Source organism: Melospiza georgiana, chromosome 5 (genome assembly GCF_028018845.1).
Source record: "Melospiza georgiana isolate bMelGeo1 chromosome 5, bMelGeo1.pri, whole genome shotgun sequence".
Classification (NCBI taxonomy): Eukaryota; Metazoa; Chordata; class Aves; order Passeriformes; family Passerellidae; genus Melospiza; species Melospiza georgiana.
The window spans coordinates 50220277-50236836 of record NC_080434.1 but is presented as its reverse complement, the minus strand read 5'-3'; the positions used below and the strand labels follow the sequence as shown (position 1 = coordinate 50236836).

General features: G+C 37.5%; 1 protein-coding gene across 2 annotated transcripts in view; it reads left to right on the top strand.

Moving 5' to 3' along the window:
- Positions 1-16560, top strand: part of GRXCR1 (glutaredoxin and cysteine rich domain containing 1) — a 39255-nt gene that overhangs the window by 14184 nt on the left and 8511 nt on the right. Inside the window, exons 2-3 of one of the 2 annotated variants that reach the window (XM_058024617.1) lie at positions 3474-3494; positions 14842-15063. In XM_058024617.1, the coding sequence (XP_057880600.1) occupies positions 3474-3494; positions 14842-15063 (243 nt within the window). Of the gene's footprint in view, positions 1-3473; positions 3495-14823; positions 15064-16560 lie in introns of both variants that reach the window. The other variant, XM_058024616.1, reaches the window with a different exon arrangement.

Sequence of the window (16560 nt, the reverse complement as noted above, 5' to 3'; positions counted from 1 at the left end):
TTATCTGTCTATCCTCAACAAGTCCTGTTCTAGTTCACTTCTGACTAAAGCTATCCTTACTTACAGAATGTTCTCAAAGAGGACATGACGTGGCCAGTGATTGTCCCCAAATACACAACATTGGTTCAAACACCTAGAACAATGTGATAAATAACAGGAAAATGAAAAGCTGCTCATGACAGGAGAAAATAGGATTTGAGCTCTACAACTGCTGTTTCAGGCAAATGTATTGTGTTTCTTTTTTTAACAATTCAGGATGTCATCTTGGGAAAAGGTACATAAGTAAACAGCAGAATTACCACCAAAGTCTGACTATGTAGTAGGATTAAACATTCCCTCCCAAGAGAAATAAACATATTTGAAAGACTTACTCATATTGTTAGAGAGAAATCCCCAGAGTAACTTAAAATGTCAACTGACAGAATGGAAAATAACTATGCCACAAAAATAACTAGCCATTTATTCAAATATTTCATACATACATCCAAATATAAGAAAGTCTATAGGCATTAAAAGGTCCTTTTTGGTCAAGCGACCAAATTCTAAGTACCAAACAGAGCAATTTCAAGTGGACCTACATGTTCCCTCCTGTTTCCAACACCTCTTGTTTTGAGTAGAACCAGAAAACAGAAAGGCTCAGAAGAAAAAAAAGGCAAAAATTGAACAATGTTTTTTAAACTGGAGAAAAAGTTCCATTTTATCAAAGTTCAATTTTCATTTCACTCTGTATTTATTCCTGTTGCTAGTGATAAAAGATAGAAGTTAAATAAACACTGATCAGCTGCTGAATAATAATTATTTTCATACTCCTACACATAACTGTTATCACCAGGTGGTAACTCATAACTGTTAAGTAGTAGGAAATTAAATTATGTAATCTAGGACAAATCTTCAAAGAGCAGGGACTTATTCTCAGATTTCTGGGACTGTGGTTTTTTCAGGATTGTGTAATTAATACTAACATTCTTCTCATGACCCATCTGGGATGCATTGTTTCAGTTCTCTTGTCCTCCCCACTATTTACAGGCACAGCTTCAGGTAGGCAGATGTGATGCAGCTCAAGGCATACATTTTTAATTTACTGATAGCAGCATTTCCTTAGGTGACATGCTGTAGACTTTTTTCCCCCTCTTTTACATTAATTAGTTTCTGTTTGCAAGGTACAGTGAAATAACAATGACCTTCCCGTTTGCCTGTTCTCTAACTATGTGTTGTCTGTTAGTAGACACAGAAAACATATAGGAATGATAAATTGTGAATGATTTTCGCTTTCACATTTAGTTTGACATCCCAATTTTCAGCCATTTTAAAATGCCTGTATCTTACTCATGTCTGAGGCACATTGCATAAACTGTTATGCTGCTGTTCTGTGAGCAAAGTCTTCAGTAAACTGTCTCCAGATAAACAGCTGAAAATAGTCAAAGTGGAAATTCAGCTCTTTCCTTGTCCTTTCTCATTGATGTAAAAAGTCATAAACCCTCCCTGGGATAATTTAAAAGCTGGATTCCCTTAGTTTTTCATGGATCAGACAGGTTACTATAGCCAAAATGAGTCCAATATGTAATGCAAATTCAAGCCAAAATTTAATCCTAAATTAACATATCTCCAAATGCTCTTAGGATTCATGCAACAACATAATGTTTGTGTAGACATCAAAACTGTGTGCAATCCTCTCACAACATTAGCCTTATCTACCAGAAATAATGTTCTTCTTGCAGAAGAGGGAATTTTCAGTTTGACCACTGATATGCAATGTTTCACAGCAGGTTTCTTTGGACTGGGCTTGAATCTTATTGCAAATTATTTACACATAATCATGTACTTCACAACTTTTGTGAATTTTGATGATTTTTAAAGGAATTAACTTACATCAAGCAGTACAGGAGATGAGATAGAAAATGATGATGAGTGGATATTGGGATTTAATGGGTAAAACACCATAGGTTATTGCTGGTGGAAGCAAAGATCATCCCCGCCCCTCCCCTTGTTATTCTGTAGATATACTGAAAAGATAAAGCTAACCAAGAGCCAGAACTAGTAGAAACCAAGGTCAGGGCAAATGATGCTGGCTGGGTTGTAGCTACTGAGTTAAAGTAATTAATTTTCAGAAAATCTCAAGTGGTAATTACACAAGGTCTGTGACTGTGAATACAGGGAATTGGCTGGAGGGAAATAAAATGGGAACACTGATATTGTAGAGGGAATTCAGGAGATAAATGCTTGTGGAGAAAACTGCATTGCCTGTGAGATGCAGGAGAAAGCTCTCTGGTGTCCGCATTCATAGACATATCTTGGAGGGAAATGGAAGAGCTGTGATTCCAGGTTTAGAAATATTGTTTTGGAGCCTGAAAATCTGATGTATTGGCTGTGGAGAGACTAAAATAATTTTAAGTGCTTTGTATTCTCATTTTTATGATGATTAGGTACATGTGTTCAATTGGATTCAGAGAATTCCTCAACAAACCTACCAGAGAGGGAAGCCATACTTTGAATTCAACACATTTCAGAGATAAACTGCAACTAACTCAATGTGCCAGAAGGGCAGAGTTCATCTGAAAAGTTGGCATTGTACATGCTCCATGGCAATGCACAGTGATGATCTTCATACAAAAGGGCAAGGTATTTGTGACACTTTCAGTGAGTATAGCTGTCCAGAAACCAGGAAAGTGTGCTCACCATAAATGCCCCAGGTTCCATCTGGGGACATCTTTCTGCTCAGTGGTGTGAGACCTCTGCTGGGCTTCTGTCCCATTTTGGTTGACTCATTACATGCTCAGCCCTACTGAAACATTGCAAGGAGGTACCATCGGCTTCTGAGCTGGCACCTTGGAAAGCAGCTCCCAGCCACCCCTGCAGCCCACCTGAGCACAGGTTTGTAATTTTGACCTCATGTAAATCTCATTAAAAGGTAAAGGCCTCGCTTAAATCAGTTCTTTAATAGCTGTCTGAAACCTCAATTGTGGCAGTGAAGTATTCTGTGTTGAGAGAATGAAGACAAAAGTGAGAGGCAGCAGAAAAAGGGGTTTCGCATGCTGGCAGTGTAAGAGGAAATAAAATCACTCCTGGAGTCCTGGCAAAATTGAGTGTTCATTTAAAAACTTATTTTAAAATTAAGCACTTTGACATGGAAGAGAGATGAAGAGCAATCAGGCTTTCTGGGGGAAAGGAAGCTTACTCTGCAACCTGGTCAGATCTTTCAAGTAAAGAAAGAAAAAGGGATGAGGGAAACATGAGTTTTCAATTACAACTTGAATTCAGAAGTTTTGGCAAAGACAGATGAATGGGAGTACATAAGAGGTTATTTTAACGCTGTACTTCAACCACACTTGCTGGTGACCCACACTGAGTTTAAGTCTTTTGTTCATTCTTTTGATTACAGCTTCAAAATACCTATATTTTAACTGCATCTTATGGTGAATTATCTTTGTAACATTTTTTAGCTAAAAGAACAAACCTTAGTGTAATTTCACCAGAAATTCAGTTCTGATCTCAAGGTAATTTGAATTTTTGCCAAATTTGTGCTGTTTTTACCATTTAATATTACTGAATTTCACTTTTTATCTGTACCTGACTGGCACAGTCTAGTTCTTAAGAGGTGGTAATAACATTTAATACGCACTTCCAATCAGCATTTATTTTATGCAGTCAAAGACCCAAGAAGCAAATCAGAAAGGTGATATATCCTATAACACTGTTACACAATTGTGCAGAAGTATGGGTTTCAATTTCCTGATCCAATGATTACATCAAACAAAGAAAAAATGTTTATATTGCCACACAGATTGCTCAGCTGAAAGCCATTTATCAAACATAGCAGATAATCAAACATCAGGAACACTAGCATATAAATCTCCTACTAGCACTGCACCTGGGGAAAACAAATGTTCCCGTGGTTGGATGCCAGGTTACAGAACACTACAATCAGCATTGTAGTATAGAGTAGGCACAGAGGTGAAATGTGGCATAAGCCAACGCCAAAGAAAGTTCATTTTTAGGGCAGGTGTTGACTGGAGTTTACAAAATGTGGAATCACAGAATCATAGAATGGTTTGCATTGGCAGTGACCTTAAAGATTATCTAGTTCCAACTCCCTTGCCATGGGCAGGGATGCCACTTGCTGGACAAGGTTGCCCTGAGTCCCATATTGACCACTCCTCTGGGCAATGTCATGTTTTATATAGGTCAAGGTAGATATTAAGCACATTATATATACAACCATGACAAGCAAAAAGTACTTATCAGAAACAGCAGCATTTTCCCACTGAAAAACTGAGCTTGTTTTGCTGGAAATAAAAAGTTTTAGAGTCTAGTGTTGTTTCCTGTCTCAAAGGAGCCATTTTGAAAATATTGTATTTATAAGTAAAGTAATCCCAGCACCTTGTCTCTTGTATAGCAAATCATGTTGCTCCTAAATAAACTGATGAGGAAAGCAGAAGGCAATATAAGAACAGGTTGTTTGATTAACAGCATCAGAGCAACAAGTAACTTTACTCTCTCCTTTCCTGATGAGTTTGTTTCAGAGATGACAAAATTTCAGTTACTAAACTAACAGGTGAAAAAATAAGGCCAGAATGTGTCTTGGCCCTCTCACTGAAGGCTGAGAAACACTCAAGCTCTCAGTGAAAATGAAGATCAATGTCAGAAAAAGCAAGTGTACTTCTCATGTGGCCTGAGCCCATTTTGCTCACCTGACAAGAAACCACTGTATTTGGTAAAATGCATCCACTAACCCCCATGGAACTTTATCCAGGTGAATAGTCACTAATGTGTACTCAAAGAATTGTGCTTCAAGAGATAGAAACTAATTTTATGAAGTATGCCTCCAGTCAACCCTCTTAATGACAAATACATTCTTTTTGCCTAGTGCATTCCAGGAAATGCTGCTGTTTCACTCACTTTATTTAGTGAATGCCTTGTGAAAGACAGAGCATTCTCTCTGTCACATTTACAAGGCTGAATCTTGTTTATCAATTACAACTGGTTAAAGGCCTTGAAATGTATTGTTGTGTATTGTTAGCCAAACAAATAGATATAAAATAATCATCCCAGAGTAATTCTTTCCATAGCTTGCAATGATTGATAAACTCAAAGGAACCAAAGAAATGGGACAACACCCAATTCTTGATTTGAAGTGCAACTTATTCGAGGAAATATTTGGCTACAGAGACGTATTTTGTAGGAGAAATCATAATGAGGCTGAAAGGTTGTGTATGAGGTTTCAGTTGTCTATTTTGGTGTGAGATCCCACAGCACACTTTGAAAATTAAATGAAACGTTATCATATGCCTTGCTGAAACTTGGCTTAGATATTTTCTGACTGCTGCCTTAATGTTGCACTGGGAGGTTCCTGCTGTAAATGGCAAGGAATTCAACCTGTCTGTCCTCAGAAAATGATTGTACATTATTTTAGCATGGCGATTGTGATGGTTGATGGAAATTTTCTGAAATAACTTTCTTGTGTTAAAGCTGTTAAGAAAATTGTACTATGCTGGATTTTGTGTTGAATTTTTATGATGTGAAAGTCATAAAGATGTAGTGGTAGGATTATGGGGAATAACTTCCAACAGAAGGAGAGCAGATCTGGATTAGATATTAGGAAGAAATTCTTACTTTTGGCGGTGGTGAAAAGATTGCCCACAAAAGTTGTGGCTGCCCCATCCCTGGAAATGTTCAAGGCCAGGCTGGGTGCAGCCTTGAGGGACCTGGTTCAGTGGAAGGTGTCCCTGCCCATAATATGGGGGTAGACTTTGAGGTCTACTTCCAACCCAAACCATTTTATGATTCTGTGATTTTCTTTGGTAGTGGAAATTTCAAGGTTATTGGCAGTCCATCTTTTTACAGGCAAAAAGACTACGTGTTGGACCATGTGGCTGGCACTGATATTGTATGAATACTTGTTTGGCGCTCATAGTGTTGTGTTTTGCTTGGTGCCTTTATAAGGCTAATGTGAGGGGAAGAGGACCCTAGTAAATTGAATCAAGCATCTCTCTGCAACAATTAAGGGATATTCAAATAATGGTACCAGCTCAGCTATTACTTCTCTTAGCCTGTTCCCTACGCAGGAGGCTCTACCTGAAGGGGCTTCATACAAATGTCACAGGACAGTCTGGGTGCACCTTGTCTGGCTTCTGCTGAGTACAGGAATGCTTCAAAGAACTGCACAATGGGAAAGGAGATTGTTGGACCCTCCTTGTTTTGGTTTCTAATGTCTCATGTAAACTGCTGAGAACTAAACTATTTTCAGTTCCTGCCTCTTCCCCTTCAGTCTCCATAAGGAGTGTCCTTGCAGAGCAAAGAAATGCTTCTTCTCTCTTACCAGCCAGAGGAACATTCCAAGGGTCTTCCCAGAGGCTCTCTCTTTTTATTACTTGCAAAGAATTTCTTGTAGATGTCAAATTGGCAAATATGAGGTGAGAGAGAAATAAGGACTGAGCAAGCAAAAGGGAAACATGCATTGTATTACAGCATTTCTTCCCAGGAGAAGTGCAGACTAGTTTAGAGTTAATCACAGATTTGCTTCTGCTTTTCAAATATTTCATTTTGTCCTATCATATGCTGAATGGCATAAGTACATTAACAAGAAAATACTGATAGAACTTTCAGCACTTGATAAATAAAATATGATTAGACATGGACAGATAGTGATCTTCTTTCAACTAACTTGAACATATTTTTCATTTATTTGAAATAATTTTTGCCCTGGCTGACTTCACAGCATTGCTGCACCCTGCTGAGCAGGAGCTGCTCTAACCCCAGAGTCAGAGCTAGATGTGCATCACACAGAGTGACTCTGGAGGCTGCAGGGCAGAGGCAGCAGGGTCTAGCAGAGCCCATGAGCCCTGGGGAGGTAACCTGCTCCCTTATCAGAGCTCAGGTCACCTGGGAGCAGGCTGTAACCTGGCTGTGAGGGTGTGCTGGCTGAGCAGCAGGAAGGACACTGAGGGTGAGCTCAGCTGTGGTTTCTGCACCTTCTGAGCCTGCCCACAGCTGGAGCACTACAAAGAGCAGGGAGGGGCCAGGTCATGCCCTGTACTCCTTTGCTGTGGTATTGCAAGTATTTTTTCTGCTTTGAAATGAAAACACTTTGTTATCCCTTGAAAAGAAGCCTGTACTGAAGATGTGTGGCAAAGCCTGCAGCAGCAGGAAAAGGGAAATTATGTCATATTGTACTATTTGAGGAATAGGAAAGGTAACAGCACACATCCACATGATGTCAGAGGATGGAAAGACTTGGTTTTTCATATTTTAGTATACTACCAAGTGATTTTAGGATAAAAGGAACAGTATAAATACCTTCCTCTGACATCCCTAACATTGATGTACAGTCTGAAAAGTACAAATGAATTACAAACATATATATGCTATACCAATATCTGAGGTATAATTGCATTCTGAATCTATTTTACACTACAGTTGAACAATTTTGAGGATGTCAACCTTCAGGAGGTAAAACTGTGCTATTTTACAATCAGCAGAATATGTTGGGTTTGTAGATAAGAGAGACAAGAATAGCCCAGGCGTCAGAAGATCAAAGAATTAAAGTTGTTGCTGTATCACAGCTCTTCCCTGTAACTATGCCCAGCTCCTCAGAGTCATCTAGCCCTATGAAATGCAAGCAGGAACAAAAGAGATGTTTCTAGTCCTGTTTTACAACAGGCAGAGGAGCCTGGGCTCCTGCACAGCTTTTGGAAACTGATATATTTCTGGGGCTGGTGTTTGTGTGTGAGGCGAGTTACAGCACACAGCCCAGCAAAAGCTACACAAGTATTTGTGTTATTTTAAAAGCTGAGAAAAGCAGTGACCTGGGCCCCTTTTTTTGAGAAAGCAAAGCTAGGATCTGTTTGGGAATGTCCCAGACACTTTAGCTACCTTGTTTCGGAGTGCAGACCTTGATGGCCTCACCTGTAAATTGGTCTCCATGGACCTTCCCATGAGTCATGAGGATGGATACTGGTGATATCATTCCACTGCCCTGAGGGGTGAGAGGTGGCAAGTCCTACAGTTTATAGTCCCCTTAACTGCCAAAACTGCATAAGGAAAAGTACAGTGTTACTTTAAGAAAAGGCCAGTACATGCTTTCACTTGAGTGCTTGAGTGCTGTGTTGCAGAAATCAGACTTCATTCTATCACACTTTTGTAATATGATGAATGTAATAAAGTTCTGAATTTTACCAAATACGGATGCAGTGCTGGGTCCTTGAAGGCAATGTAAACAAGACTGCAGTCTTAAAGCATTAAAGTACTTAAGAGATAGTGTAGATTCAAATTTACATGTGCACTCTGCTTTGCTGTGTGAGAGCCCATAAAGGGTTGGACTGCAAACCGTGAAGTGGAAGGGAGTGTGGTTTCATATGAAGAATTCACACCTTGGCTGGGGACTGCTTGCAACAGCTTCAGGATGTGCAAACAGATCTTGCCAAAGAAAAACATTTTACTTTGGCAGATGAAGTCTGTGTGTTGGAAGAGGTCGTCTGACCAGCAAATCAATTTTTCCAGAAAAAATGGCATTAAAACTTTAATTTGAACTAGGAAACCAACAAACAGAATGGGCAGATTCACAACGCCATTAGCATTGTTCTGTGTGGTTATGATGGCAAATATTGTGGTTTTTGCTTGAACGTAGACCTTCAATCTTCAGCTATCTCATTCAAATATTGCATGTTTTCATATAAGCAATGACTTGATGAAAAGTATGTTTTTCATAAAATGCTGTACATTTTTGAAAACATGTATGTTCTCACAGATTATCATGTAGAAAAAAACTGAAACATTTTGCTCATAGCTTTTGACTTTCAAATTATCTTTCAGAATAACTACTAACTACTTTTAGTATATATTTTAGAAGTCTTTTAAACTGCAAAAGCTAGTAAAAGCTTTTAAATATTGCAGAAATTAAATGCTTAAATTTTGGTGCTTTTTTCCTGCAGAACTTCTTCAACAAGAAACTCATAGCTCATTTTCTTCCCTTCTTTTTCTGAGTGTAAAATAAAACCAGAAAGTTCAAACCAGATTGTGATCAGTTTATTGTTGAATCACAATTCTTCTTGACACTCTGTTATTGATACAAATTCAAGCTATAAATGATGTAATGCCAATTATGAAGTAAGCAGCTTAATTCAAAGTTTTTAGATATGCAACCATACATACAAAATATGCATGTGTGTATATTTATGTATAACTAGTTTTCTTCTGCTCAACATTTTTGTTGGCTCATGAGTGTTGCATTTACTCACTGAAGCATCTCTGGCACAGGGTTTGTAATGTGCTCTAGATTCCTGCCTCAGCCTACTTAGTGAAGCAGATCCTTCTGCCAGTCTGATAGTATCTAATTACAGAGCCAAGGGGTGCATAATTCAGCAGAACTCTCTGAGATGTTGAAAGATGATATTGTGAGACAGAGAAGGGTATATCAGCCCTTGATTTAGGTCACACAAGCAATTCAGTACTGCATAAATAACATGTTGAGTTATACCTGAACATAGTAAAAACCTTTAAAAATGTCATATATGATAAAGCATTTCAACTTGTATTGAGTACAAAGTACTATAATTTTTTTTTCATTTATTATTTTGTTTTTTAAAAGAATCAAATGTAAATTTGTGGGTGATGCTTCTATTGAAATTAATGATCTATGTATGTAGCTATTCTTTTCAACCGATGGGGTTAAAACACATTTATATTTTCTTTGTAGAGAGAGGATTAAAAAAAATGGAATGATTACTTGGGTAGTGTTGTTCTCATGGCTTTCATTTGCAACCAAATAAAAATGAGGCTAACATCACGAGTACAGTATTCTTCTCACTGATGGACTTGCCTCTTTAGTTGTTTACAGACATGGTCATATACAAAGGTTTTCAAAAAGCAAATTTCACCACTGTTCTAGGAGCAATCACTTTATGCCCCTAGGGATACAGTGGTTCTTACACTGCAAGCAGAAAAGCCTTGGCTTGGACCACTAATAGCTATTAGTCATGCTGCAAAAATATCCATGTTAAGGGTTTTGGTCCAAAGATAAAAAGCCACCCAAAGTCACCAAACAGACAAAAATGCTGTAAAATATATTAAACAAAATCTGCAGTATTTAGAGAGTGAGTCATTGCAAATATGCTGAAGAATTAATTTGGTATTGTTATTCAATTGTTAGTTTAATAAATTCCACTCATAAAGAGAAGAGAAATATCTGCTCAGACTGGCAGGACTGGCCAAGGTAACTGTGAGACCAACAGAAAAACATGGACACATCTCCTGCTGCTTCAGTTGCAGCTGAACCCCCAAATCAGGGATCAGATATAATGGGGAAAGTCTGAACCCCAAAATATTAATGAGATTAATGGTATTTATTTGGCTTTCAGAAGCACCATGGAAACACCTGACTATTGTACTGTTTTTTCAAAGCTACTGAGAAGTCTGTTATTATTGCTGAGGCAACTTTATAGGAAAAAGGTAAATTCTCAAAGACAAGTTTTAGGAGTATGATTCTGAAATATTTCATATTTCTGAAGCCCTATTAACACAAACCATTTTTATAAGGAGCACTCCAAAATTTTCAAACAACTTGAAGATTCACATATTCTGTAATGTATTTGTTGTCCAGTTACATTGACTACTGGGATTTCTTTTAAAAAAGGTTCAGGATTTCAGTGACCTTTAAAAAAGGTTCAGGATCTCAGTTTTATCATTTACTTTGTTTTGCAACTTTGTTATCATTTACTTTGTTTGTTTTATTGCCTTTTTTTTGGGTCATATTTTTAATATTTTTATTTCTACATTTAGTGTCTACTACTCTTGCTCTCTCAGTGTCCTGACATTTTAGGTTTTGGTTTATCATGTGGTTTCCGTTCTGTATTTTCAGCCCTTTTCCAGTCCTCAAAATCCGTTCATTTTGTTCCTCATCTGCTTGCTCTATTAAGCCTTCTCTTTTTCATAATGAATTTCTTCCTTTCTTTCGTGGTGCCATTTGATAATGAGCTCACAGATTTAGCCTCATGGATGACATACCTCAAGATTTTCCCAGTTAGGATTATATTGAGTCAACCATGTCAGATGGGTGCCAGAGGGATGGCAGAGGGATAGGTTTCCCCCAGTTATACATCCGGACAGGGCTTTGAACAAACTGCTCTAGTGGGAGGTGTGCCTGCTCCTGGCAGAGCTGTTGGAAGCAGGGGATCCTTAAAGTCCCTTACAACCCAAACCATTCAATGATGCTATGGTTCTATGATTTGCAAAAGCCCTGACTGACCTGGTAAAGAAGTCTGGGAAAAGACTGAGTCAGGAACAAAGTAAGTGACATTGTGGATTTTTCATGTTCAATCATGAACAGGATTGAACTGTTGAAGCAATTACTTCTTCTCTCTAGACAGAAGAAAAGGGCAGCTGTTTCTTAGGCTGGAAGTGGCAGCTCTGCTGTGAAGTGATGCAGGAAATGCTGCTGCTGTCTCTGGCTGCTTGATTCTCCCAAGGAAACTGCAAGCTCTTCGGGCTGAGGCAGTAAAGCAGAATGTGCCCTTAGACTATTGAGGAGATGGTAACATTGGGCTGCTAAACTAAGAGTTGTAAATGATGTAGAGGACTACTACTAAAGCAACTTTATTTCCTCCTGAAAACTTAAATTTCTTCCTTGGCAATCTTTCCATGCAGGCACTTTCTCTGAAGCATAACCCTGGCCCATGTGCACAGGGTTTCCCTGAATATGACACAGTGTTTGCCACCTTAGGTCAAATGGTATCCATAAGTGTTGCTTATAATCAAAAGAGAAAAAAGCCTTGCAACAATATTAGCATATTAGTAAAGTAAAAAGCAGACCTTTATTTGGAAGCCTCCAGGTGTCCCAGTGGTGATGGGCACACCTGGCTGGATTTCTACAATTTTTACAAGGTTGATTAATTAGGATATCTAATGGATATGCCGATTATTCAGTTGCCCCAGTAACCCAACCCTGGGTCAACCCCTTGGAGTTGGTCCAAGGACTTCTTTGCCCCACTTCTTGTTATGATGTCTCAGATTCTGCTTGGAAAGCAAAATGTTCTTCTTGTAGGCCATCTTCCTGACAATAAGACTAAACAGTATTTCAGGAATGTATTACAACGTTAGCTTATTGTTCTAATATCTAGGGGGAAAAGGGTAGGAAAAGTACTGGAGCTACAGCCATGCATTAGCTATTTGAAAAGCTACAAATACATGAAAAATATATAGAAAGCTTAAGGATCATAAGCTTCTTGCTTCAATGAGAATTCCACCTACAAGAAGTGCAAATAAGAGGTTAATATAAATTCCTCCAAATCTTTTGATATATTAATCTGTTCAACTTCCACAGCTATATTAAAGTTTTGTCATACCCATTAACCAGAGAATAGCCTTCTGTTTAATTTCACCTAGAGTTTTATGTGCATTTGTGAGTTACATGAGGTGATTTGAATTTCAAATTTGCAAAGCAATATTGTAAAACTTCATTTTCAAAAGTGTCTTTCTTTTCATTTGTTTACATTGCTTGTTATTTATGGTTTTGCCACAGCTCCAACCTAGGAAGGAAAAGCACAGGGTTTACTGGTTTACTTCAAGAGTGTATTCTGGTAATTAAATATGACAGTTTTCAGCCTCTATATTGATTAGAAAAACAAGAATTAATATAGATTATAACCCCCCTGTTGTTCATTACCAATGTGGTTTTCAGACAGCTGGCAAGAAGGATATCTTTCCATGGCAAAAGTCCTTGCAAGGACAAGTTGTGTACATTTGTAGCACAGAAAACAAGAGTTCTATGAAAATTTCCCTGAACAATTGTTTGATCAATGTTCTTGATACTTCTTTGCAGGGCAAACAATGGTATTTCTTCACTGTCACATTAGGAAAAAAGAAAGGAATAAACATAAAAGTGACTCATTGTACACCCCTTCCACTTGATATCTTTCCGGATCACTTTACAACTTTCCATTTTTCCATCTCTTCAGCTGCTTATTTGTATGCTGTAGGGACACCACAGTCCTGATGCTTCACCAGATAATGACTGTCTGTAGCCATGCTGCCAGCCTCTGGTGTCTGGGAACAAGCAGCATTAGAGATTAGAGCGATGGAGGAACAAGAGCTTCTCTCCTGTTGAATGGTTTCGCACTTCAAAATGTATTGTCACTCCAAAGAGGAAGAAAGGAGGAATATGTGAAAGTTTCTATTTAAGAACTTCTTTTGGTTGCTTATGAAAACAAGAAACTCCTCTTCCTTCAAGCAACCCATGTGTGGTTACTAAAATATTTTGCAGTATTTATGTAGAGTAGTTGTCTTTTATGGAGACAACGAGCTAATTCTCTCGCTTGGAATCTGTGAACGATGCTGGAGGAGAGTCATACTGCATTAGCAGTGCAACAGATTTTCAACCTAAAAATGGGCTGCAGAAAAGTAGCCCATTTTTATAAAACTTATTCTTAAAACTGAATTTCTGACATCCATTCTAAGAGAAAAAATATTGACCTATCACAACATTGTTCCTTTCCTGAATGGGAGATGAAAGCCATGGCCACATATGTGGGCAATAACACCTCCAGTGTTCTGTAAGAGATCTGTGAAATGCAAATATTTTTCCTGAGAACTCTTTACTATATGAAGAACCTTGTAAACACCTCTCTAAGCAGAATATACTTTTTCAAGGATTTTTTTTTTTTGGTACTTAAGTAGCAAGTTAAATCATAACTGGTTATATGGCAAAATCTGCAATAACATCTGCCCAATGTAACAGCTATGTTTTTATAGTTAATTAATGAGATAGGTTAGAAATTATCTAGTCACACATCAAGGTTCATTTTCCATACAGTGCTACAGTGTAGTAGAGGTATCCTTGCTTTCTGTTTTCTAACTTGTGTTTTGGCTCCTAGAATACTGATTAAATAATTAAATATAATTTGCTGAATACAATGGATAATTTGGAAAGCTTGGGAATGCATTAGCACCCTTTTAAAAAACTGGAATATTTGTTACATATTTGAACATAATATCTTTATTTAGAAGAAGGATTTTCAGGCTCCTTGAAAATCTATCACACTCTCTTGGGGAAATTAATCCCTGTAGTATTTACACTATCTAATTGTTTTCATCCTAGAAAGGAAAGAAACAGCATAAACTGTTACATATTGAAAAGTAGGGTAAAAAGTAAAATATGAATTGTGGTGTGAAACTTTTTCCCAGCTAGCTGCAGTGGGTTTTTGATTGGACATTTAATACACAAAAAATATAGTGTTTTACTGTTGTTTGGATGTTAGAGTAATTTGTTGAGGAACTACATTAAAAATTAGAGATTCATCTGTACCTTCTGCAGTCATAATCTAGTTCAGCATGGAGACCTAAAGTACTCTAAGGTAATCTTTGGTCATGGACTTTCTAAAGCTTAGGTTAGGCTCTTGTCTTGAAGCAGACTGCCAAAAACATCTAAACTAGCAAGTTTAGTGTTAGCCTGGGTACTATCAAACTCTGTGCAAACACAAGTGACTGTATTAACAGAATCAGATGTCAGCAGAACAGGGTCAATTTATTCCCATTTGGAAGTCCATCAGGATCTGAAATATATCTGTTTCTTGAAAATATATGTTGACTTAACATCCCTAAGACTTCCCAAAAAAGTCAAGTTGCACTTTACTTTAAGAACTTAAATTGCCTTATATTGCTATTTTCAAGAACTTCCTTCTTCCTTTTCCATCCTCATGTTTGAATAAAAGTTGAAAGTTGGATTGTGTTTTTAATATGCTGGCCTTTTTAAAATAATATTTTAAATAAAATTACTCAATACTTGGAAGATATTAACCCTTTGCTTAATGTAATGGGAACTATTTTTTTTTCCAGGTCTCAGCAGTCCCAGAGTTTGGCCGCATAGTAATTTATACTACCAGTCTTCGTGTGGTGAGAACCACTTTTGAAAGATGCGAACTGGTTAGAAAGATATTTCAAAATCACAGAGTTAAGTTTGAAGAAAAAAACATTGCTCTGAACAGTGATTATGGAAAAGAGCTAGATGAAAGATGCAGAAGTGTCTGTGTGGTTCCCTCACTCCCTGTTGTGTTTATTGATGGCCATTATCTTGGGGTAAGTAAAGCATGAACCTGTATTTTATTCTACAGTTGGGAGGAGCAGATGAAAATCTTGATGAATGAGAAGGAGGATTTTTAGAAAATTGCCTACGATGCTGCAGTGATGGTAGCAAGTTAAGACAGAAATCCACTTGTAATAGCATTGCACAGATCCTCACTGATAAGTTTGATCTGAAGATGCAAAAGATAACCAGGGAGTAAAAGGCAATAACACATCTAAGATATCATCTGCTTCTTAAAAAATATATTATTTTGTAGTTGAAACCATGAAAATCTAGAGAAATTGATTTTTTTTCCTTATGAGAAACTGTATGTATGATTGACTCAGGAAGATGGGTACACATAGCATAAACCTGTCATTTATTAATACCTGTGTTGAATAAGAGACTAACACTTTGGAGTGTCAGACTTTAAATATACATTGAATTTTAGATTATGTAGTCTGTATTAGGATCTGTAATCAACTGAACATATTTTAGATACAAAATTGATTAATAATTTTTTAAAAGTCTAGCTGTAGAAGAGAGAGGAGTCCAACACTGTCCTACTGTAAGACATAAACTCCAAATGGAAAATCCCAATTTGTACAGTAGTGTTCTAGGTCTAGAAGCCTGCTGACATTTGAAATCACCTTTTCATTGAACCTGTATATTTGAAATGCATTTCTCATAAACAGAAAAAAAATCAAAATAGAAAGATTCTGGAAAGTGGCACAAAGAAAACAGTTTTTAAACTCAGAGAAGGTATTTCTCTTGAGTGGTGAAAAGCTAGCAATTAGCACCAACTGTGAGGCTGTGATTTGTGAAGGCAAACTATATTTAAGCACAGTGAGGTTACTGTGTTTGCATCACTTAGAGCTGTCATTTTCACAAAATATTTAAGTAACAAAATGCGGTGTAACCAACAATCAGGGATAATAAATATTGGGGCTGTATGAACACTTTCTCCTCTTTTCCCCCATCCCTTCCAAGATTTCCATGTGTTCTGCACGGATTAGGCTTCCCTGAGCATTATAACAAGTGCATTTGCAGTCAAAGGCCTTGCCAGACCACTAGAGCAGCTGTAAAACCACCTGTGTGCAGAATATTAGCACACAGTGATATTTACTTCATTGTAGAATATACTTTTATCAAAACTCTGATTTGGAGATTTGGAGAGTTCTCCAGCCAGTCATGAGTGAATGTGCTACATTCAAGAGCAGTTTAAAATTCAACAGGATTCACATGGAGATTTGTTCATCTAATTATTATGTTAAAGTGTAAGTACTGAGTTCTGATTGACTCCAAGAAAATCTCAGTCCACATATGACCAATTTGTCAAAAGAATTCAGATAAGATACTGAAACTGATTAAATAAATTATTTGCTTAACTGGAGGAAATGCCTGGATACAGTCATTTTGGTGTGATGGATGGCCCAATAAGTCACTACCAGTTGGGGGATGTTTTGTTTGTTTATTTTCAAAGATTGTGAAAAACTTGTTTTCTAAAAGAG